The sequence below is a fragment of the Anabrus simplex genome, chromosome 6, assembly GCF_040414725.1.
Source record: "Anabrus simplex isolate iqAnaSimp1 chromosome 6, ASM4041472v1, whole genome shotgun sequence".
NCBI lineage: Eukaryota > Metazoa > Arthropoda > Insecta > Orthoptera > Tettigoniidae > Anabrus > Anabrus simplex.
Window position 1 is genome coordinate 77,755,686 of NC_090270.1, and position 24,615 is coordinate 77,780,300.

Sequence of the window (24,615 nt, forward strand, 5' to 3'; positions counted from 1 at the left end):
TTCAACTCAGGTTTTGCTAGTTCTTCCTCAACATTACCTACACAATAAACATTGAAACTGAGGAAGAAGGGGCATCTATGTACAAAATGCTTATTTTTTATTTGAGTGCTGTTCTATGGTTTGAAATGGTGACAGGGATAGATTATAAGGATTGTGGTAAGTTCATATTTGACAGCTGAACATATTTATTGATCTGACTTTAGCAGTGGTGAAGTTAGGGCTCGTGGCCCTCTCTTACACTTAACCACGTAAATTACAAGACAATACAGACATAAAAGAGATGTACTATTCTATTATAAAATCAAGGATAACAAAGCTAAATAATAGGCTACATATGGACAACATACAATGAAGAATGAAAGCAAAGCTCAACAAAAAAAAAAAAGATAAAAATAAATCCGGAGCATAAAAATAAAAAGGAATGAGAAAAAGTCATAATGAAAAGTTACAAATTGAAAATATAAGCAATGCATAAACAAAACACAGTCTATATACATATAAAATAACTTTTCCTGACTGCCTGACTGCCTGACTCATCATCACTGAGCCAAAACTACTGGACATAAAGAAATGAAATTTTAGGGATACATTCATATTACAATGTAGGTGCTCACTAAGAGAGGATTTTTGGATATTCCATTGATAAGGGGATGAAAAGGTGGGGGTGAATTTTTAAAATGAGTGTACAGGTATCTATATCTCAAAAACTAAACATTTTAAAGACGTGAAAATTGGTATTTGGAATCTCGTTTAAAAATAAAGAAACGCGCAGTTTTTTGTTTTTGGAAGATCCTGTTAAGGGGGTAATTTTTTAAATTTTGTGTGGCTATTTATAGCTGAGTGCAGCCCTTGTAAGGCAGACCCTCTGATGAGGGTGGGTGACATCTGCCATGTGTAGGTAACTGCGTGTTATTGTGGTGGCGGATAGTGTTATGTTAAGGGGGTGAAAAAAGTGGAAAAAGGTGTTGAATAACTTTTATGTGGATACTTATATCTCAAAAACTGAATATGTTACAGTAATGAAAATTGGCATTTGGAATCTCCTTTAAAAATAAAGAAATGCTTTTTTTTTTTTAACTCTACTTAAGGGATGGTGAACAGGAGTGACAAAGGGGGTGAATTTTTAAAATGAGTGTATCTAGAGTATATCTCAAAAACATAACATGTTAAGGATGTGAAAACTGGTATTTGGAAACTCCTGTGAAAGCAAAGGAACACACATAATTTGTTTTCTGAAAATCCACTTAAGGGGAAGTGTTAAAGGGGGTAAATTTTTAAAATGTGCATATATATAAAAAACTTAACATGTTACAGATGTGAAAATTGTACTTTCAATCTCTTTTCAAAATAAAAGTAACACATATTTCTTTGTTTTTGGAAAAAACACTTCAGTGGGGGGAATAAAAGGACTGAAAAAGGGGATGAAGTCTTTTTTGTTGATACTTATATCTCAAAAACTGAAGATGCTACAGACATGAAAATTTGTATTTGGAATCTTCTTTAAAAATAAAGAAACTCATACTTTTTGTTTTTGGAAAATCCACTTAAGGGGGTGGGGTGGGTGAAGAGAAGTGAAGAAACAGTTGAATTCTTCTTATGGGGATACTTAAACATCAAAACGTGAAGATGTTACAGTCATGGAAAGTGGTATTTGGAATCTCCTTTAAAAATAAAGAAACACATATTTTTTGTTTTTGGAAAACCTACTTAAGGACAGGAGCGAACATGACTGACAAAGGGGGTGAATTTTTGAAATGAGTATATCTCAAAAGTGCAACATGTTACAGACGTGAAAATTGATATTTTTAATCTCTTTTAAAAATAAAGTAACACATGCTTTTTCATTTTTGAAAAAATCACTTAAGGGGGTAAAAAGGACTGAAAGAGGGGTTGAGTTATTTTTATTAGGACACTAGTATCTCAAAATCTGAAGATATTACAAATGTGAAAATTGGTATAAGGAATCTCCTTTAAAAATAATGAAATGCGCATTTTTTGTTTTTGTAAAATCCACTTAACGGGGGGTGTAAAAAGGACTGAAATGGGGCTGAATTCATATTATGAGGATACTTATATCTCAAAAACTGATGATGTTACAGACATGAAAATCTGTATTTGGAATCTTCTTTAAAATTAAGAAAACACGTATTCTTTTGTTTTCGAAAAATCCAATTAAGGGTGGGTAAATGATTTGAAAAATGAATTTAATTCTTTGTATGAGTATACATATATCTCAAAAATGAAGGATATTACAGAAGTGAAAATTGGTATTTGGAATCTGCTTTAAAAATAAAGAAATATGCAATTTTTGTTGGGTGGGTGGAATCAACTTAAGGGGGGTGTAAAAGGAGTTGAATTCCTTTTATGAGGATACAAATAAGAAGAGGACTTAAAAACAATACACCCCTAGGGGGTTTTGATTGGGGGATATGGAATGATGACAAAAATATACGTTTATATGAAACTGTTTGAATTACAAAGTTAAAATGTCAAATGACATCCTAGGTGTTAAATAAATTTGAAACAAATTTAACCACTCAGAGAGTTAAATGGGGGTTAAGATCTGAAAACAAATATATTCATTCCGTCCTCCAAAATGGCTTAATTTACGAAGACAAAATCCCGAACAGTGGTAGCTTATATATTTTAAATCATAGGTGTGAAATGGGAAATAATTTTAAACGTTCAACTGCTAAAGTGTTTAATGAGGTTAGCTCCGTAAACTAAATTATTCATCCCTCCAAAACTGTTTGGTGTACAAAGTTGTAATTTTACAAGAAGGGTCTTCTTTTATGTCCTAGGTGTAAAATACTGTATACTTCAAAATATTTCTCCCCTAACGGGTTTAGATGGTAGTTCACACTCAAAACCACAATAGGCCTATCCATTCTTCCAAAACCATTTCAGGCATGAACATAACATTTTTTTAAATTTTTTTTATGAAGGGTGGTCTTCTATATCCTAGATGTTAATAAATATTTCTAAACATTCACCCTTTAAAAAAGTATTCATTCCTCCATTACTGTTCGATGTACAAAATCAGAATTTCACAGGTCGGTCGCTTTTACGTCCTAGATGTTAAATAAGATATGGTTTAAAACATTCAAATATTTCCGTACAGGGTTCAAGTGAGTGTTAGATTATAAAATAAATAATCATTCCCCTAAAACGGTTTGACGTACGAACTGAGGATGTATTTTACAGTCTCAGCTAACAGTGGACTCTCCAAAATGTAAAACTTTGAATAATAACTTCCATTTTAAAGCCATGGCAAAGCACGGATATCTTGCTAGTACATAATAAAGTAACGGAAATACAAGTATGGCCATAGATAGTGATCTATATGTATGAGTTAAAAGCTAAATATTATGTACATTTACTCTATAACAATAAAAATATAATAATAACAACCTAATATTAATTATAAGAACAACAGTGTTCTTCAGCTGCACAATAAAATGCCATTGTTACTAGCCTACCTACCACAATCACACAACCTATCATACACCACCAATCACATGAAACAATCAGCGGTATTCAACAGGTAATCTCTGCATGCCGTTTTAAATTTTGATATTGACCTAAGAGTTCCTGACAGCAGCTGGAAGTGAATTCCAAAATTGTGACCCAGCCACAACGAAGGATCTATTATACATTGAAGTGTGGTTAATGGGAATGGCAAGGGAAGTGCCAGATCTAGTGCTACAATAATGGAATGAGGATAATAAATGGAATTTTGAAGAAATGTTTTCGGGTAGATTTTCCTTCAGAGTTCGATAAATCAACGTAAGTATGTGAAACATCCATCGCCTTTTGGGTTTCAGCCAGGAAAGAGCTGTGTAGTTAGGGATTTTGTGAGCATCATAACTCAAGTTGAAAGCAAATCGAAGACCAGAATTCAATGCTCGTTGAAGTTTCATAGTTTGTTCACGGGTCGCATCAATGAGGACAATGTCGCAATAGTCAAATATTGGTAGTATCAAAGTTTGGAGAAGTTTTAGCCTTACATCTTGTGGCAAAATGTATTATGTCATTTCAGAGGGCAGAGCATTGCGTACATCTTTCTACATGTATTTCTTACATGTGCAGACCAGTCAAGATTTTCAGTCAGGGTCATACCTGGGTTCTTCACTTCCTTACTGAACAGGATTATGGTTGCATTTAATGTCACTGGAGGAATAGTATAATTTGTATACATGACGTTTAATAATTTCTGAGAACCGATTGTAATTGTTTGAGTTTTTTTAAGGTTAAGGAGGAGAGAGTTTTCACTGGCGTATACACTGAGTTGTTGAAAGTTGGAGTTAATATCCCTTATTGCATTCAATATATCTTTTATATTAACATGATAGTAAATTTTGAGGTCATTAGCAAAAAGGTGATATCTATTATACTTTATTTTTAGAGGAGATATCATTAATATACAGGGCAAACAGGAGGGGACCAAGGGCAGAATCCTGTGGAGTTCCAAACTTCCTGACCCACCACAGTGAAGTAATATCGTGAGTTATTACACGTTGCTTATGATCTGTAAGGTAAGAGTGGAAAAATTTTCAAACTTCAGTACCAAAAAATTATTCAAGTTTTTTAACAATATCTGTATATTGATCATGTCAAAAACACTGCTGAAGTCAAGGAGTGTGAGTATAGTCACTCGTCTTTCATCCATTGGTTGTCTGATATTCATAAGTTTGCTACTGAATAGCATAAATGAATAACATTTCCTTTCATACAAAGTATTTTCTCCAAGGCCATACCAGGGGGAGGGGGTGTTATAAAAAATTACTTGACAAATTTAAACAGTGCATACAGGTTATCGAAAATTCAACTCATTAAATTAAAACTCTTATGAAATAAAGACTTTGGAAAATAAAACAATAGAATTTAACCTATAATACTGCACCATCTCTAAAGGTTTTTGTATGAATATAGTTAACAAATTTACTAAAAATATACATACATACAGACATTATCATTATAGACTGTTATGCCTTTCAGCATTCAGTCTGCAAGTCTCTGCGAATTTACTAAACGTCACCACAATCCTCGATTTGCAGCTAGTGTGTTTGCAACTAGTGTTGTGGTCTCATTTAGCTCCATACCTCTTATCTTTAAATCGTTAGAAACCGAGTCTAACCATCGTCGTCTTAGTCTACCTCTACTTCTCTTACCCTCCATAACAGAGTCCATTATTCTCCTAGGTAACCTATCCTCCTCCATTCGCCTCACATGACCCCACCACCGAAGCCGGTTTATGCGTACAGCTTCATCCATCAAGTTCATTCCTAAATTAGCCTTTGGGCCGATGACCTTCGATGTTAGGCCCCTTTAAACAACAACAACAAGCAAATTAGCCTTTATCTTCTAATTCTGAGTACCCTCCTGCCATTGTTCCCACCCGTTTGTACCAGCAATCATTCTTGCTACTTTCATGTCTATTACTTCTGACTTACGGATAAGATATCGTGAGTCCACCCAGCTTTCGCTGCCGTAAAGCAAAGTTGGTCTGAAAACAGACCGATGTAAAGATAGTTTCGTCTGGGAGCTGACTTCCTTCTTACAGAATACTGTTGATCGCAACTGCGAGCTCACTGCATTAGCTTTACGACACCTTCATTCAATCTCACTTACTATATTACCATCCTGGGAGAACACACAACCTAAATACTTGAAATTATCGACCTGTTCTAGCTTTGTATCACCAATCTGACATTCAAGTCTGTTGAATTTCTTACCTACTGACATCAGTTTAGACTTCGAGAGGCTAATTTTCATGCCATACTCCTTGCACCTATTTTCAAGTTCCAATGGCACAATCTGCCATTAAGACCAAGTCGTTAGCATAGGGCAGACTGCTTACTACATATCCACCTAACTGAATTCCTTCCTGCCATTTTACACCTTTCAGCAGATGATCCATGTCAACTATGAACAGCAAAGGTGAAAGATTACAGCCTTGTCTAACCCCTGTAAGTACCCTGAACCAAGAACTCATTCTACCATCAATTCTCACTGAAACCCAATTATCAACATAAATGCCTTTGATTGATTTCAATAATCTACCTTTAATCCCATAGTCCCCCAGTATAGCAAACACCTTTTCCCTCCGTACCCTGTCATATGCTTTCTCTAGATCTCCGAAACATAAACACAACTGCCTATTCCTCTAGTAGCATTTTTCAGTTACCTGGGGCATACTGAAAATCTGATCCTGAGAGCCTCTCTGTGGTCTGAAACCACACTGGTTTTCATTCACTTTCTTCTCAATGACTGATCGCACCCTCCCTTCCACGGTGCCAGTGAATACTTTGCCTGGTATACAAATCAATGAGATACCTCGATAGTTGTTGCAATCCTTCCTGTTCCCTTGCTTATAGATAGGTGCAATTACTGCTTTTGTCCAATCTGAAGGTACCTTACCAACACTTCATGCTAATTTTACTACTCTATGAAGCCATTTTATCCCTGCCTTCCCACTATACTTCACGATTTCAGGTCTAATTTCATCTATTCCTGCTGCTTTATGACAATGGAGTTTATTTACCATCCTTTCCACTTCCTCAAGTGTAATTTCACCAACATCATTTTCCTCCTCCCCATGAGCTTGGCTGTTTGCAACACCACCAGGATGATTTCCTTTTACATTGAGAAGATGTTCAAAATATTCCCTCCACCTCTCCAGTGATTATTCCCTGGGATCTATTATGAGTTCACCTGAATTACTCAAAACACTGTTCATTTCCTTTTTCCCTCCCTTCCTAAGATTCTTTATTACTGTCCAGAAAGGTTTCCCTGCTGCTTGACCTAGCCTTTCCAGGTTATTACCAAAATCTTCCCATGACTTCTTTTTGGATTCAACGACTACTTGTTTCGCTCTGTTTCTTTCATCTACGTACAAATCCCTGTCTGCCTCGGCCCTTGTTTGGAGCCATTTCTGATAAGCCTTCTTTTTACGTTTACAGGCTGCTCTCACTTCATCATTCCACCAAGATGTTCGCCTTTTCCCATCTTTACACACAGTTGTACCTAGGCATTCCCTTGCTGTTTCTACTACAGCATCTCTGTATGCCACCCATTCACTTTCTATATCCTGATCCTGCTTACTGTCCACTGTTTGAAATTTCTCACTAATCATATCCATATACTGTGCCCTATAATGTTTTTGATTCCGGTCAGGCTAATGCCGAATTCGAACCAAGAACATCGTAGTGACCCATACATCCAAGAAAAGATGTATGTACGGCACATGTCTTACCTTACAGGCGTATCCACAATACGCAGCTCAGTAGAACATGAATCAGGGGATCAGGGTATAAAATGAGGGCATAAAAGATAACTTAGGTGGATACGACATGATGCAGGGTAAGAGAAAATCCTACCAAAAAAAATTATCTAATAGAAAACATCGCTGCATTCAAAGTTTTACAATCAGGGATTTATTACATAAAAATACTATTTACAAATATAAGAGCTTTCAAATGTGACTGGGGTAAAGATAAGGTTGAGCTGATGACTACCAGTTCACTGCCTTCACGAAACAGCTTTGCTGTAACAAGCATGATACAATTGTGTAAGTAATGAAATAAAGAGAAAATGGATATCTGCTGAAATACACATCTAACAGTAATTTCCATAAAATTTTACTATGCCTCATACCATCGAACCCCGGTGCAAACAAATATGAACACATAATGTACAGTGATCTGACCCGGTATCGATCCCTGGTCCAATGCAGAGCAAGGCGTTGAATAATCATATACAAGGAAAACAATATCAAAGGAACACCACCACCTTGTCCAAGGGGTCAATATCAAACGGGCAAGTGTTAAAATAAAGCAGAACAAACAGAACTAAAATCTCTCCCTGCGTCAAAACATCAAGGTCGTCCTCTCCCCTCTACACACTCGACAAGCTGCAGACAGCAATATAACCGAGTTTCAAGACTGTGACGTCTGGCACAACCAACCCTCACCAGCAGTGCACTCGACAGGCAGCAGTCCACACAATTTATGAGCTCAGCTGACTGACTTGTAGCTGAGTGCTAAGAAACTTCGCTTTTCAAATACCTCACATAATCTGACTGCTAAAGCGCTCTTTTAAATACACATGGGCTACACGCCCTCATCTCAATATCACCAGCAATACAACAAATCTTATTTCCGCCTTCCATGGGCTCAACCTTGATAATACAAAGGCACAATTCAGTACTCTATAGTCACATAGCCATAATACGGCATCTCAAATGCATCCAATACACTCTCAAACTGTGCTGGGGCTCTCTCATATCAATTCATACAGTCAGCTACATGCATAATGCCCACATCTCAAACATACGGACTCGCTCACCCTGTCAGTAAAGCTAGGTGAGTTACGGGGTAAATCCTGATCTCAACTACACAACCTACGTCTGCAGAGACATATGCCTAAATGCTACATGATAAACAGTGCCTGCCTGTCAGACTTACCTAACATGACCAAGGGAGTTCGACCTGACCCATGAAGATTACACGTACACTAATATAATACTATCGAAATGAAATATAATCACACCAACAAGGAATATACAACCTATCATCTACCCTAATGTACGGGGTTCGAGCTTGAGGCCTAGCTCTTTTATTACCAAGAATTTTCCTACCATAAACTAACCTGTTGGCTGACGGCCCCCCTGTTCCTATCTAAATTTAAATTACATGCTTGAAACAGAATTGGAAAACTCTGACCTTATATGATTGATGACATGACGGAGCGGCCCTTCCTGTGGACCACTGAATTTACCACATCATGACAAACTGTGACGCTTGCAGCAGATACTGGTGAACGACTGGAGCCATTCTATCTTGCGTGAATCCTTCTTGCAGCTCCTTAGATGGTTGGAAGATGTCCCCTTCGATGTCGCGCTGATCAGGTACGCCCACGTTCCTGGATCAATTCCCGATGTCGTGCCGGCTTCAGCTCCCGTTGTGGCTTCCTCGCAATGATTATGTAGAAGCTCGTACTGGCTTGATGCAGGGGTAACTGAAAACAAATTTACTTATTACAGACTGTCCAGACTCGGTGCCTGTTTCCACTAATATTGTGCCTCACACGTTACATTGACCAAGTCTTGTTCTGAATTTTAAACCTGGTACACTATAGTTTCTTCACCACTCTTAGTAACACTGTTATTTTATTCTTTCACTCGGACAACATGTCGTCGTATCAGAACTACCCTGAGCCTACATTTATTCTAGCATTACGTCAGTTACAACTTGACCTCACAGAAATATGAAGCTACTAGTTCATCAGTCTATTATAGGCAGTACCTCATCTCACCACAGCAGATCTACACAGGTAATATCAAGAATTCAGCTGAATATGCAGTTTAATTACTTACGTCCTTGCAGATTCAGTAGTACTAGTTGTATGTGCAGCTCGAAGATAAAACGTTGTTCTAGGTGCCGACTCGCAGCATGACGACTTCGTTCAAGCAGCCTTACGGTCAGAGAATGAGGCTGATGTGCCAGGCGGCCTTGCATTTATAATCAGGTTGGCGTAGCCACGCCGCTTGATCGCGTGTAGGATACGCGCGCCCTCGACTCGAAGTATTCCCGCACAAAGCACGTCAAGTACCCTACTTAACGAATGCATTTATGATTACAGCCATATTGCATATCAAAATTAAGCACAAATTATGCAGGTTGCAATTCTTGTATCAGATCCAATGCATCTCTTTCGTAACCAAAGATATTAATTTAATTCCTTCTTCCCTCCGAAAGTTAGTTTGCCGGGATCCGGGAAGCGTCCCCAATCTTCATTAAGAGGCTTGGCTTGGGACATAACTCCCTTTAATGAGGCTCTGGAAATTTTCATAATGACGCTCTAGCTCTCTTCCCACGAGAACGCTTCTTCTGGAATCTTTTATGAAATAAACTACACGACAATGACTTCCTTGGTGGTCTCAGGTAATCCCAATATCTAATACCAAAATCTCTACTATTGGTCCATGAACTGAATGGTTCAATACGTCTGTCTAATTTCCTTGTCCTGGAGATTCTCTACCCTTATTAGTTTGCAGACAAATTTCACTTTCTCTACCCTAGGCCTAGAGATACTTAGTTCACTACAGATCAGATAGTGGTCTGTATCATAGAAAAATCCGCGAAATACTCGTACATTCCTAACAGATTTCCTGAATTTGAAGTCGGTTAAGATATAGTCTATTATGGATCTGGTACCCCTAGCCTCCCATGTGTAGCGGTGAATAGCCTTATGCTTGAAGAATGTATTCGTAACTGCTAAACCCATACTAGCACACAAGTCCAGCAAACACTTCCCATTCCCATTAGCTTCCATATCTTCCCCACAATTACCAATCACCCTTTCGTATCCTTCATTTCTATTCCCAACTCTCGCATTGAAATCATCCATTAGCACTATTCTATCCTTGCTGTTGACCCTGACCACGATGTCACTCAATGCTTCATAAAACTTGTCAACTTCATCCTCAGCTACACCCTCACACGGTGAATACACGAAGACAATATTCTAGTCCTAATTCCTCCAACTGACAAATCTACCCACATCATTCACTCATTTGCATGCCTAACAGAAACTATGTTGCGTGCAATGGTATTCCTGATAAAGAGCCCTACCCCAGACTCTGCCCTTCCCTTTCTAACACCCGTCAAGTACAGTACACTTTATAATCTCCTATCTCTTCCTCGTTATCTCCCCTTACCCAAATATCACTTACTCCTAGCACATCCAGATGCATCCTCTTTGCTGACTCAGCCAGTTCTACTTTCTTTCTTCTATAAGCCCCATTAATATTGATAGCTCCCCATCGAATTCCATTTCATTCACCAAGTTGTTTCCAAGGAGTCCCTCGCCTGTCAAATGGGAGCGGGACTCCGTTACTCCCATAGGTCCGAGGCTTGCTTAAAATGTTCTGAGCTTGGTAAATTCATGAAGCAGGATGCTATCCTAGTTGCACATAGTCCAAGTGAGGATCTCTCCTCTAACGGGTTATGGACCACTGGTGAATTGTATAGTCCTAGCGCCAGAGCACAAGGAGGGCCATGACTCAAAATATGTCCGAGATGCCCACTCCCATTCCATAGCAACTCGTATCCCGACTCTCAGGACCACTTACTAGGCCACTCAGCCGTTGCCCATGGTTCACGAACTAGGACGTAACTACAGTAACGCGCACCATGAACCATAAAGAAAAATAATAATTTTGTGGAGATTTGCTTGTTTTTACTGTTTTTAATCAATTTTTGACTATCATTCAATTATATGTACTCCAGACCAAGTCATTCTTGTCTAAAATGTTTTTCTTGGGCCTTTTATTAGTGTTTGGTTAGAAATCATTGTAGGTAGGGACCCATCCTCTCAGAAGTGCAGGTCGCCTATAGGACATCATCTCAAAAGAACTGCACCACGCTTCTCTGGAGGCAATATGCCATCATCATTTTTATTATTATTATTATTATTATTATTATTATTATTATTATTATTATTATTATTATTATTATTATTATTATTATTATTATTCAACCAGCCTCTATTAAATATAGAAGATATCCAACCTTCAAAGAATGAAGGAATCAGTAAATGAAAGGGAAGGTTCATGAAGGGGGTGAAAATGAGACTTCCTAGGCCTTGCAAACATAATAACGTCAGTGTGGAAAGAGAAAAAGTGCAGACAGTGGGTGGTCGTATAGGAAAGATGCAACTGAGGAGCCAGACACGAGTATGTGGGAACAATGCCAGGCTCAGCTATGGGAACTGTGGTTGCCAACCCACGCTACCACATTGAGAGCCACAGGTTCCCCTTCCAGTCACATCTTATTATAGATGAAGGATACCGTGGGTGTATTCTACCACCCCCAACCCACAGGGTATTTTATTGCTCTATAGCCTTTGTTTTTGGGGTTCCATCCCCTCCTACCCACTGCTAAAAAATCCTAGGCCCCCAAAAATTATTCCAGGGTATGCCCTTGATTTTCTCTTATTTCTTCTTCTTCCCTTCCCGTTATGGCCTGGTAGGGACCATGTACCAATTTCAGTTCCTTAGCCTTCGATGTTTCTTATTTTTTTTCTTGCCTATATTCCTTCTTCTTTCCACTGTGTTTCTTCTTTCTCTCCTAAAACTACTTAGTACTAGTTTTCTTTACAATTTTGCCTTGGAATCCTTCCATATTTAACACTTTACTTCTAAAAATACCTCTTTCTCTGATTTCTTCTTCTCTTATATTATTTTGTTCCAAGTCTTTCTGCCAACTCCAGATCTCAGTCTACTCAGGGACTTCCAGATTATCCATTCTTCATCGTGGCCAGGAGGTAGAGTTTCAGAAAATCTTATCCAGCCAGGTAGGATGTAGCCCTCCATTATTGCAACCTGGCTTTTTCAGTAGTGGTTCTAAGTTCCTTCGAATTTCTGAGAAAACTCTTCCTTGGCTTTAATTGTTGCAGATGTGGTTCGTGCCCATATAGAGCATGGATCTTTTCCTGTTCCACTGTCTTTCTCTCCTTGTTCGCAGCTATTTCTCTTCAAACAGAAGGAGTTGCTATTCCTGCAAGGTGGTAGAGCCATTCGACTGGAGTGGATTTCAAGCAACCTGTTATAATTCTGCAAGTGTTGTTGAAAGCTATATCCATCTGTCTGGCATATGTTGAATTATACCAAACAGGACACACATACTCTGCCACAGAATAGCATAGTTCCATTGCAGGAGTTCGGATAGTTTCAGGTTGGCTACCCCACTGTGATCCAGCCAGTTTCCTTAAAAGATTGTTCCTGGTGGAGACTTTCGATTTGCAGCTCATGCAGTGCTTCTTGAAAGTAAGAGATCTATCAAGTGTCACTCCTAGATATATTGGAGACTCGCAGTGTTCCAGTTCAACCTCTGACCCTACTATCTTTAACTTGCGAGTAGTCTATCACCTAATTATATCCTCTAATTCCCTTAAATATTACTTAGAGTAAATACTTATAAAATGTCATTCCACGCAGCTAACCATTTGTGCAGTTCTACAGCAAGTAGTGGAGACTCACGCAGCTGCATGTAGAAGTGCAATTATTAGCCAATGGCACGAAAACTTAATTGCGAGTCCATGTGCTGCAGCGAGAGTGAGAGGGAAGGAATGTTCACTTCAAAGTGTTCACATCGGCTCCTGGTGACTATGTTAGGGTACAAGGCTTTATTTCGCTCCAAATAGCTCAGCAGTAGTTAACCCACCCACTACCTTCCTCGGACAGCTAAAAGGACCAATATAGGAATTTTGCACCATATGAACAAAGAACCAGAAATTCTCACTACCATCAAGAGAAGGAAGCTAGAAGCTCAGGGATTTGCATGCATGTGTGCCATCAGATAGTAGTCACACTTTTAGCATACTTGTATATTTTTGCCAAAGTCATGGACAATGAGGTATGATTTGCCCGCCTCCCGCGTGCATTCGTCAGTCTGGCAGTCTGTCAATGTGTCTGTTCAGTTCTATCTAGTGTCCATTACATTGTTACTGTGTAGTCAAATACTAAATGACTTTTTTTTAATGTATAATAATGCCATACTTCTATTTAATTGTAATGTAATTGTTCTTTTGATGAAAGTTTTATTGTATAATATTGAATCATAATCTCAAAAAAACTATTATCACCACAGTTAAGTTGGTAAACTGTCAACCCCTATTTCTCTGTCAAAATTCGCTTAAAGAGCATCAATGTTTTCAATTTTGTTTCCCTCACCCCCCTACATAATCTCTCTCTCTCTCTCTCTCTCTCTCTCTCTCTGCAGAATCCCACTACTTTTTGTTGTCTATAAATATTTCTGTCCTCCCAATTCTAATTCCCAATTGCTGCTACTGGTTTGGGGTGATGAAGCTTACTCTATTCAGAACAGCTATAAACAAACAATAGATCACACTACTGATCGTCAACATTCTGTGAGGACATGGGGCTGACATGTGGTTGAACAGTTACACACAGCTTTTTCTCCATTGGAGGGTTGCTGGGAAGAGTTGCATAGCCTCATGGAATGCAAGAACACAAATTTATGTTTAGGGGAGGTAGAATTACTTGTAGGCAACTATCCCAACATTTATCACAAAGTGAAAAGGAAGAAGTATGACCCTTCTAATAATGAAGATACTGGTAAAAGTGAAGTGCCAAAAGAAAGAAAGAAAGAAAGAAAGAAAGAAAGAAAGAAAGGGAAGGCTAAGTTTTGTGAACATAATATCATTAAGGATGGAGAAGAACAGGAATTGACCAAAGAAGGTCAGATAGGAAAGCATGTCACAAGTAAGTGGAACTAGAGCCAGACTCAGCTAAAGGCTTTGTGGTCCACTACCCATACTCCCAAACTGAGAACCTTTACAGCCCCCTTTAAAATTGTCTCAGACCACATGCATTAAATGACTACATAGTACAAAATTGTAGTGGAGATTATTGTTTTAAGAGAAAGTACAGTTCAACTAGGTGACCATCTTCTCTTAACACTAATCAGAGGTAAAGATTGGAAGAGGTTGGACCTTTCAAAAGAATAAGAATATCAACAAAAGGCCTCATAAACATAGTTCTGGTGAGCCCAGAAGAGAACAAGAGTGGATCAAGGGAGGCCAAATAGGAATGATGAAAATGAGCAGCATAACACTAGTATTATAAGTGTAAGCAATGCTAAAATTAACTAGAGGCCCTGTCTTAGTATACCTATGGTCCCAAGTAGAAACTTAAGAACTTGCTACTGGGTTGCTATAGTAACATCTGGAACATGTAAAACCGGGCAAGTTGGCCGTGCGCTTAGGGGCGCGCAGCAGTGAACTTGCATCTTGGAGATAGTGGGTTCGAACCCCACTGTCGGTAACCTTCAAGATGGTTTTCCATGGTTTCCCATTTTCACACCAGGCAACTGCTGGGGCTGTACCTTAAGGCCAAAGCTGCTTCCAATCAATCAATCAATCAATCAATCAATCAATCAATCAATCAATCAATCAATTGATCAATCGATCAATCAATCAATACCGATCTGCATTTAGGGCAGTCACCCACGTGGCAGATTCCCTATCTGTTGTTTTCATAGCCTTTTCTTAAATGATTGCAAAGAAATTGGAAATTTATTGAACATCTCCCTTGGTAATTTACTCCAATGACTAACTCCACTTCCTACAAACAAATATTTGCCCCAAGTTGTCCTCTTGAATTCCAACTTTATCTTCATATTGTGATCTTTCCTACTTTTAAAGACACCACTCAAACTTATTCGTCTACCGATGTCATTCCACACCATCTCCCCACTGACAGCTAGGAACATACCACTTAGTAGAGCAGCTCGTCTCGTTTCTCCCAAGCCTTTTCAGCCTGAACTTCACAAGCATTTTTGTAACGCTACTCTTTTGTCGGAAATCACCCAGAACAAATCGAGCTGCTTTTCTTTGGATTTTTTCCAGTTCTTGAATCAAGTAATCAGTATCCTGGTGAGGGTCCCATACACTGGAACCATACTTTAGTCGGGGTCTTACCAGAGACTTATATGGCCTTTCCTTTACATCCTTATTACAACCCCTAAATACCCTCATAACCATGTGCAGAGATCTGTACCCATTATTTACAATCATATTGATTAATGGATAAAGCTTACAAATTCTTCTTTCACCAGAATGAATACCATTCCTACCATTCCTATCCTATCTCTACGATACACACTCCAGTTCCGAGAGAAAATTTCTGCATTTCTCAGCCATGATTCAACTCCTATTTCAATATCTGGTGAATATATATCTATTAAATTACTTAATTCTATTCCTTTCTTTACAATACTGGTACTTCCACAGTTGAGCACTAACATTTTTATGTCATCCCTACTTGATTTCCAGTTCCCTGTTCACTTATCACCACTCCCTGTTCCCCTGAATGTACCTCCCTATAACCCTTCTAAACAAATTTCCTAACTTATATGTACCACTGCGGTTTAAGTGAAGGCCATCTGAGCGCAGATCCCTCTCTCCTACTCACCCATTAGGATCTAGAAATCTCACTCCCAGTTTCCCACATACCCACTCCATAATCTCATTTAAATCCCCAATCACCTTCCAGTCAGTATCCCTCCTACACAGAAAGCCCCAGGGGCTCTGAACTATGGAGCGTGGGTTGGCGACCACGGGGCCCTTAGCTGAGTCCTGGCATTGCTTCCACTTACTTGTGCCAGGCTCCTCACTTTCATCTATCCTATCCGACCTCCCTTGGTCAACTCTTGTTCTTTTCAGACCCCGACGCTATTAGGTTTGCGAGGGCTAGGGAGTCTTTCATCTTCACGCCCTTCGTGGCCCTTGTCTTCCTTTGGCCGATATCTTCATTTTTCGAAGTGTCGGACCCCTTCCATTTTTCCCTCTGATTAATGTTATATAGAGGATGGTTGCCTAGTTGTACTTCCTCTTAAAACAATAATCACCACCACCACCACCATCCTACACAGAATTCCACTGATAACAATCTCCGCTTCTTTAAAATTCACCCGTGCTGCATTTACCAGGTCCCACACATCCCAAACTATGATGGTACTTATAGCTGCTTGTCTCACATTGTTAGTACCAACGTGAAACACTCCCGCCTTCTCCTTTCCCTCCTCCTTCTCTTCTACTTTCCTCAACATCTGCCTTAACCGAATTCCTGGATAACACTCTACCCTAGTACCCTTTCCTCCGCACACTTTCCCGACATGTCTAACGATGGAATCTCCCATTACCAGAGCCTCAATCCTACCCACCTCATTTAATATCCCCTCTCCTCCTGGTCAGTCCTATCTTTCCTGAGAGCTGCAGAAGCTACTTCCTCCTTCTTTTCTCCATCCCATGACCCTGTTCCACCTGTCTTTCCATATCCACTACTCCATATTTCCCTTTCCTACCTTTTCCCTTTCTCCTACTTCCACACTTCTCAGCAACAGTTCCCTGTTCCTCATCTTCCCTCGGTTGTTCTACCTGCAGTGACTCGTACCGATTTCTCACAGACACCTGTCCTGAATTCTGATCCTGAGTGGATCCCTTAGCCTGCAATCTCCTTCCCCTTAAATTATTAGACCACCTGTCTTCTACAATTCCCCCCTTTCCTTCCCATCCCTCTTTTCTACTTACTGTATCCTGTACATTGTTTGAGGTAGGCCTACTTTCCTTCCTGTCTTCTGAGAGATTCCTAATTATCTTCCTCAAACTCTCAACCCCTCCCTCATACTCCTTAATGCCTGGTCACACCCACAATTCCTACACTTGCACTCCTTAGCCATTCTTTACTGAATAATGGAAAGAAAAGGAAAAATAAGATAACTTATTCTGTGCAAAATAAAAATGAAAAGAAAGAAATATTGTCTAGGATAGTTCACAAAGATCAAACAACAATAATGTAATTAATATAGGCTACCACTACACTACAATACTACTTAGTTGTACGATTTTTTATTCCTACAACACCCTAACAGGATGAAAATTGCTGTTAATTACTGGAAACAGAGAATAATACACAAGAATTACACAAATTCTAACCTGCAGTTAAGTCTACCCTAATTACTACAACACTCCTAGCCCTTTCCTATCCAGTAGTCACCATAAGACCTATCTGTGTTGGTGCGACATAAAGCAAATAGTAAAAAAAGGAACATGTAAAAGAAAATAATGTAAAATTCATGTGTAAATGGAACTGATGCACACTCTGTATCCTACACATAATTTAACTCTTTTCCTCAGCCTAAACATTTTACTAATTTTTAATAATAATAGACTAATTATAATGAAATACCATGCTGTTAGAAAATATTAATGTTTTGTTGGCTACAGTGAAGAAGAGCTGGACTTATCTTCACCACTTTGATTTCTGTAATAGAAGTACTTATTGGAAATATGGATTTTATTCTATGTTTTTCTTCTGTTGCTTCCATCACTCCAAAGTGAATTCATAAATGAAAACACATGCTCATCCAAAGCATTAGTTCTGGAGAGATGGAGAACACATTCAATTACATTTGAAAAAGCTGACACATTGTTCTCAACAAATTTAAGATATGTACCCACTAATTTTCAACTGTCAAAATATCATTCCCAGCTAAGGAAATTTTTATATACAGTCATTCATACAACAGAAGTGTACATAAAGATATGTTCAATATGTTGCATGAAGCAAAAACTGGCACAAATTTTCAATTATAATGAAATCTGGGACATTTATACATCTTATATCATAACTATACCAACAAAAATATCATGGATGCACTTCATGTTATGTTAAGAATGATGTTACAATCAGATTGGCAGAGAAAATTTTTCTTTTTGAGAAAATTAGGTTACTTTTTACTCCGGTTGAGCGATTTAAATTGACTAGCTTGCCATATTTGCTATGTCAGAAAGCCGACTGCTGCCTGTTGCTTTGCATCAGAGGAGGGAAAGGAAGGGATGAAAAGTGGGAAGTGGAGACAGACACACCACACATCCTGGACAGAGGCCAAAGGTCACTACTACACGATTATGAACTGTGCATCCAAGTAGGAGAGGGGATTATTGAACATCTACTGTAATCAAACCATTGGGTGTATTGCTTCCTTCATTCAGTATTTCATTCCATTTACAATGTTGTGAGGAAAGGAATACACTATTGTGAGGTGGCAATGTTGCACCTTCGAGCATGTTAAATAATAAAGAATGATACTGCGACCAACAGACAAGAGGAGAAACGATCTGGAGAATTTCTTGAATAACAAGTGTGTTTTAATAAAGGATGTTCTTGTACTGTGTGTAGTTACGACTGTTTAATAAACGAACTGTGGATGTTGCATGTAAGAGACAAGGTCAATCCTGTGCGAATTGAATGAGGAAACTTGTGTACACACACAGAGCATTATCTCTGTCTCCATCATACACCCCTCTTCCCCTCCCTCCCTTCTCTTCCTTGAAGCATAGCAGCAGCTTGTGCTCTGGCACAGCAAATACGGTGAGTTTGTCAATTTGACTCACGCACCTGGAAGTAACCAAGTAATCTCATTTTCTCGAAAATAAAATTTTTCTCCACTAATCCGATGGCACCATCATTTAAAGTGATTGCTTCCCTTTTCCATACAATACTATAACTCTAGGTCTGGCATTTTGACCCAATCAACTGCTTCATCCGATGTGCGGTGAATGTCCATTAGCGTTCCTTTGAAAGCTCGAATTACCGAGCTCGATAGCTGCAGTCGCTTAAGTGCGGCCAGTATCCAGTATTCGGGAGATAGTAGGTTCGAACCCCACTATCACCTTCCCTGAAGATGGTTTTCCATGGTTTCCCATTTTCACACCAGGCAAATGCTGGGGCTGTACCTTAATTAAGGCCACGGCCGCTTCCTTCCCACTCCTAGCCCTTCCTTGTCCCATCATCGCCATAAGACCTATCTGTGTCGGTGCGACGTAAAGCAACTAGCAAAAAAAAAAGCTTGAATTGGGCAGTCAGCAACAATGTGGTGGATTGACTGAGAAGAGACACCACAATCACAATCTGCAGAGCTAGTCTAACCCCATTTGCACAACAGATAACCACATCTGCCTTGTCCAGTTCTTATTCGATTGATGATTCACCACTATCGTCTTGGAAGGTCAAATCCTTGTACTCGTTTGGAAGGATTCTCAACTAGATGTTTGTTCACTACTGAAGACTGATCCCACTGGGCTTTCCATGAACTGTTAACATGAAAAGAGCTTCGTTCAAGATCCATTGCTGTATGCCAGGGTGGTTTCCTTAATTTCAGTCGTTGATGTTCAGTGTGCGTAATATCTTGATGGATGGGTAGTTGGGGGTTCTGCTGAATGTTCTTCCAAACCTTTAGGAGAGCTTCTGATCATCTTAGGGCTGGAGGTGGAATATTGCTGAGAACAGGAAGCCATAGTGTGTTCATGCTCTGAATGCAACCCGTGATTATGCGCATTGCCTGATTGAGTTGTACATCGATCTTCTTTGTGTGAACACTATTGATCCAAGAGGGGCAGCAGTATTCAGCAACAGAATATGATAAGGCTATTGCTGTTGATCTTAGACCATGAGTATTGGCTCCCCATGATGTACCAACAAGTTTCTGAAGAATATTATTTCTAGTTTTTACTTTAGCAGCTACATTTGAGAGATGTTGCTTGAAAGTCAAAGTTCTATTAAGTGTTATTCCCAAGTATTTTGGTGTACTGCAGAACGGCAGCCCTGAGGATGATTTTCCGTGGTTTCCCATTTCACACCAGGCAAATGTTGGGGCTGTACCTTAATTTATTAAGGCCAGGGCTGCTCTCTTTCCACTCCTAGCCCTTTCCTGTCCCATCGACGCCATAAGACTATTTGTGTCGGTGCGACATAAAACAACTTATTAAGAAAGAACCTTATTGACAGAATGGTGAAATTAAAACAAAAAAAACAAACAAATTAGTAGTCATATGCAAGAAAGCAGAAGGCATACTCTAATGAGTGGAGTTAACCAGAGCCTGTTCTGTACAAGAGTGAAAACTGTATCAATATCTGTTTAGCTGTTCTTGAAATTTCCCTACGCAAACACAGACCCACTGAAGACTTAATTTTATTAGATATGGGTATATTTTACCCTTTGAAGCTCTTAATAAATGTAGCTAGTTATTTATCACACATTGCAGCTATTCATATCGGTGGGCATTGCAAAATGTTTGTGGTTCATATTCTAACAGAAGCTGAAAGTGATAAGAATGGTAAATAAGGATTATAACATTACATCTGAAATACCATAATAAATTTGACTGGATATATGATGGGTTTCAGGTTCCACAATGGGTACTCTTCTAAATGTTACTGTCTCAAACTGTGATCAGAAAGCAGTCTGTATACTGAAGAGAGGACAGAAGGCAACTATTGATATTTACTTTACTCCAGGTGAGTAATTTCAATTTCCTTGTGATTAAAATCCATTGTTAAATATTACAAAAACATAAAATCATTGATCAGTTGAACAGAAAAATTGTAAATGCATGAGGGTACAAATGAAGAGAACACCTACTGACTTACAATGTAAACACCGATAGATAAAGCAGACATTACAAATGTTCTTACTCTATCCTTCATTTCTTGTAATCCATTTATTCATACTATAAAGGCATTGTTGCTAAAACCACAGAGTTCTGTCTTGACCAGTTTGATTTAGGTCTAAGTAAGAGCAGCAGATCATTCTGGTGGTCAAGATTTTGAAATAGGACTCTTTTGGTCATCCTCTTCCTCTCTTGTCAACAACATTTTCTCATAAGTTATGAATTTCATTATGGTCTGTATTGACAATTGATCACTATCAAAGGGTAGAGAAGCTATACATAAACTGTTACTCATATTACTATTCAACAAGGCATAATTTGCAGATCAAATGGGTCCACTATACTGTACTGTGTAGACAATGAATATCAGCCTCAAAATTGACTTAAGAATACTTGGTTATTATAGGGACATTGACATAGCACAACACCAGCCACAACAGTTTTAATATGTCATTGTAGTTTCAATTTTAAATGTGTAGTCTTCACAACTGCCGATCTTTATATAAGCATCAGGTCTTTGGGTGGCCTTGCTTATAAACATTGTCTTTTTATTTACAGGAGAAAGGGTTGAAAATGTGACTGTAAAAGTCTATGGTATTGTCTCTGGACATCAAGTGCCATTTCCAGACCCATCTATTGTTAATGGCTGTAATGGAAGTGGACTGTCTTGTCCCTTACTGCCTGGTCAACCTCAACACTACACCAGCACACTGCTTGTGAAACGGATATTCCCAAGGGTAAGTAGTTCTCGAATGTAATTTAAAATTAAAACAAAAAAAACACATAACTTTTCAGTATGTTTCTAATGCTAAGGGCAATATTGACCATCATGTTTTTATTTTTCTATGTTGTATTACTTGATTTGTCTCTTCTTTGTTCCTTTCCTTTACTTATGTTAACCCATTGGGTTCCCTTTGTGTTTGTCCTATGTTCCTATTCTATTACACTGTGTATTCATCTTTGTCTTTTTGTCTCTTCCCTTTCCCTGTGTTTATCTGGCTTTCTTTTTATCCTAAATTTCCCACATCAAGACTGAAGTTCTGTCACGATGGCTGTTGAAGCCTGCGTCAGAGGCTGAGAAGTAATGGGTGTAGAAGAAATTTGATTGATGAGAAGAGAGAGCCTGTCTGCTTGAAGACAGCATTGTATGAATTGTAGACATTTTAATAAGAATTTATTGCAGCCAAAGTGGCCATAAAATGTACAATTTGTACAAAATTTAAACTGTAAATATTGATTGTCACTTAGTTTGTGCAGAAGTTTATCACTGATATCTTCCAATTTGTACAAGTCAGGATACGGTATCTTTTGTAGATATTTTCAAATAAAATACACGCTCAGTTGTTATCCAGTTCGTGGAAAGATTGATTTCTGTATCTCTCATGGTGATATCCATGGATTGCCGGCAACACGATTAAGTAGCGGAGCTCCTGGTTCGTGTCCATCTAGGTCTGGTTTATCATTGCCTCCGTCTTGTAAAATTCTTCCCAGATGTCTTCTCCTTTCTTTATTTTTTCATCTATTGTCTTTTTCCAATAGGGAGTATAGTGTAGATCAAATTTATTTCTGAGAGCTTTTGTCAAGAAGGTCTTTCAGGCAAGCACATACACCAGCCTGGATAGAGTGTGTTTGAATACTCCTAGTTTAACCATCAAAAAGATATTTTAATGAATATTGAATTTTCATGACTGCAAAATCAGAAGGTTGTGGATTTGGTTTCCCACTGATGTCCAGTTGGCCTGCTTTGTTCTGTACTTCATATTTCTTTAGTGAATACTATATGCAGGGCTTTCTTCCTGCCAGTACGCTCCGGTATGCATACTGGTAAACTTTAAATTGTAAAAATTGTGGTGAAGATTTGGATTCATTGTTTAAAGGTGTGTCCCCGTATACGTGCTGCCATCATGGCTTGATGTGGAATTATGGCATCTGGAAGTGTCGTGAGATTAAATTTCATCCATAGTTATTGGCTGTATCATAAAGTATATGATACCGATCCGTTTCTACAGCACCACTCTTTAGACTGTACGTGCTTGCTGCTTAAATTTGGAAACTTCCTTTGTGTGACTGTGATCTGCTTCACTTCACTTCCTGTTCACTTAACTTTGTTGCTTTGTGTGCTGTGGTTGCGTCTTTTGTAAATTCTTTACGTTATATTTTTGTTTCCTATGGTCATTATCCAATGCAATGAATTCGAAAATCACTCAGTTGTTCTCTTCCGCTCTGGCAGCTAAGAAATTGAAAATTTGAGACTGAATCAAGTGAATGTAGTGTGCTGAAAATAAGTTTGTAGGAAAATGCTGTGATCGAATCTCTAAAAACTGAATACATGGAGCCGGACAGAAACAATTCTGTTTGGGATGGACTGAGTGAGTACCGGTTAACTTTCTTCCAGAAAAAAAGCACTGATACTATGTACTTAACATGACATAATACATTGCAAGTTTATTCCAATATAAACATTTTCCTTCTCCTTTTGAGTTTTCTTGTCTGTTTGTCCTTATCCCTTCAGATGTTCTTGACCTGATTGGTGCCTCTCCCCCTCCTTGGAAGAGCATCCTGACCTATAAATATCATATTGTGAGTTAGGGTCTGGTGTATGGTTTTCTTTTACATACTGACCACATCCAAAGTTACATAAAATTAATGATCTCGAATCTGGTATCTCAGCACTGTTGATAGTGATACAAAATCCTGTTGATTCTATGTTTCAGTTGCATGTGGGAATAAAATGGATACTGACAGATGAACATCAGCAGTCTATTGTGTGTACTGAATTTCGTTCCAGATTGCAGTAAAATCACCACCAAGCTATGGCTACGGATCCAAACTCTGCATCTGGGAGACAAGTAGGGTTGGAACCTATTGTTGGCTGTTCTGGGCATTATTTTCTGTAGTTTCCCATTTTTGTTTCCAGGCAAATGCCAGAACAGGCCACAGCTGATTCCTTCCACTTCGTTATCCAGTTTCATACTCCATCATTCATTTAATCTTCATTAGCTCCTCAACTGATTTTGACATCAGGAAGAGCATCCAGCAGTAAAAACATGCCATATAACTTCATCTCACCTCTTTCCTAACCCTATATCAGGAAACACGACTACGGGTTAGATCATAAATCATCATAACACCCAAGAAGAACAATTAAATGAATAAAACGGCTAACATTGTAATAATATTATTTAAAGAATATATGACAGCCATTTCTTCATCTTCTCCTCCTCCTCCTCCTTCCCGCATTAATTTCACATCTTTAAATCTCATACCACTATACTTGAAATTATTTTATATTGCTTTTCCCAATTTAGCTGCAGTAGTTACTGCGATGGTACCCTACGAAAGGCCCCAGGGTTCTTAACTTGGGAGTGTGAGTTGGCAACCACAGGGCCCTTAGCTGAGTCCTAGCATTGCTTCCACTTACTTGTACCAGGCCCCTCACTTTCATCTATCCTATCCGACCTGGTTTACGTGGCCGAGGGAGTCTTTCATTTTCATGCCCTTTGCAGCCCTCGTCTCTCTTTGGCCGATATCTTCATTTTTCGAAGTGTTGGACCCCTTTCATTTTTTCCTTCTGATTAG

The 24,615-nt window shown here is 38.8% G+C and overlaps 1 protein-coding gene across 1 annotated transcript; it reads left to right on the top strand.

Annotated features, from left to right (window-relative positions):
* On the top strand, nucleotides 1-24,185 carry LOC136875499 (NPC intracellular cholesterol transporter 2 homolog a). The gene is made up of 4 exons (XM_067149047.2): nucleotides 1-156; nucleotides 20,774-20,884; nucleotides 21,595-21,773; nucleotides 23,751-24,185. Exons 1-4 carry the CDS (start codon nucleotides 78-80, stop codon nucleotides 23,832-23,834), a joined length of 453 nt encoding a protein of 150 aa, XP_067005148.2. The 5' UTR covers nucleotides 1-77; the 3' UTR covers nucleotides 23,835-24,185.
* Nucleotides 24,186-24,615: the final 430 nt, after the last annotated feature.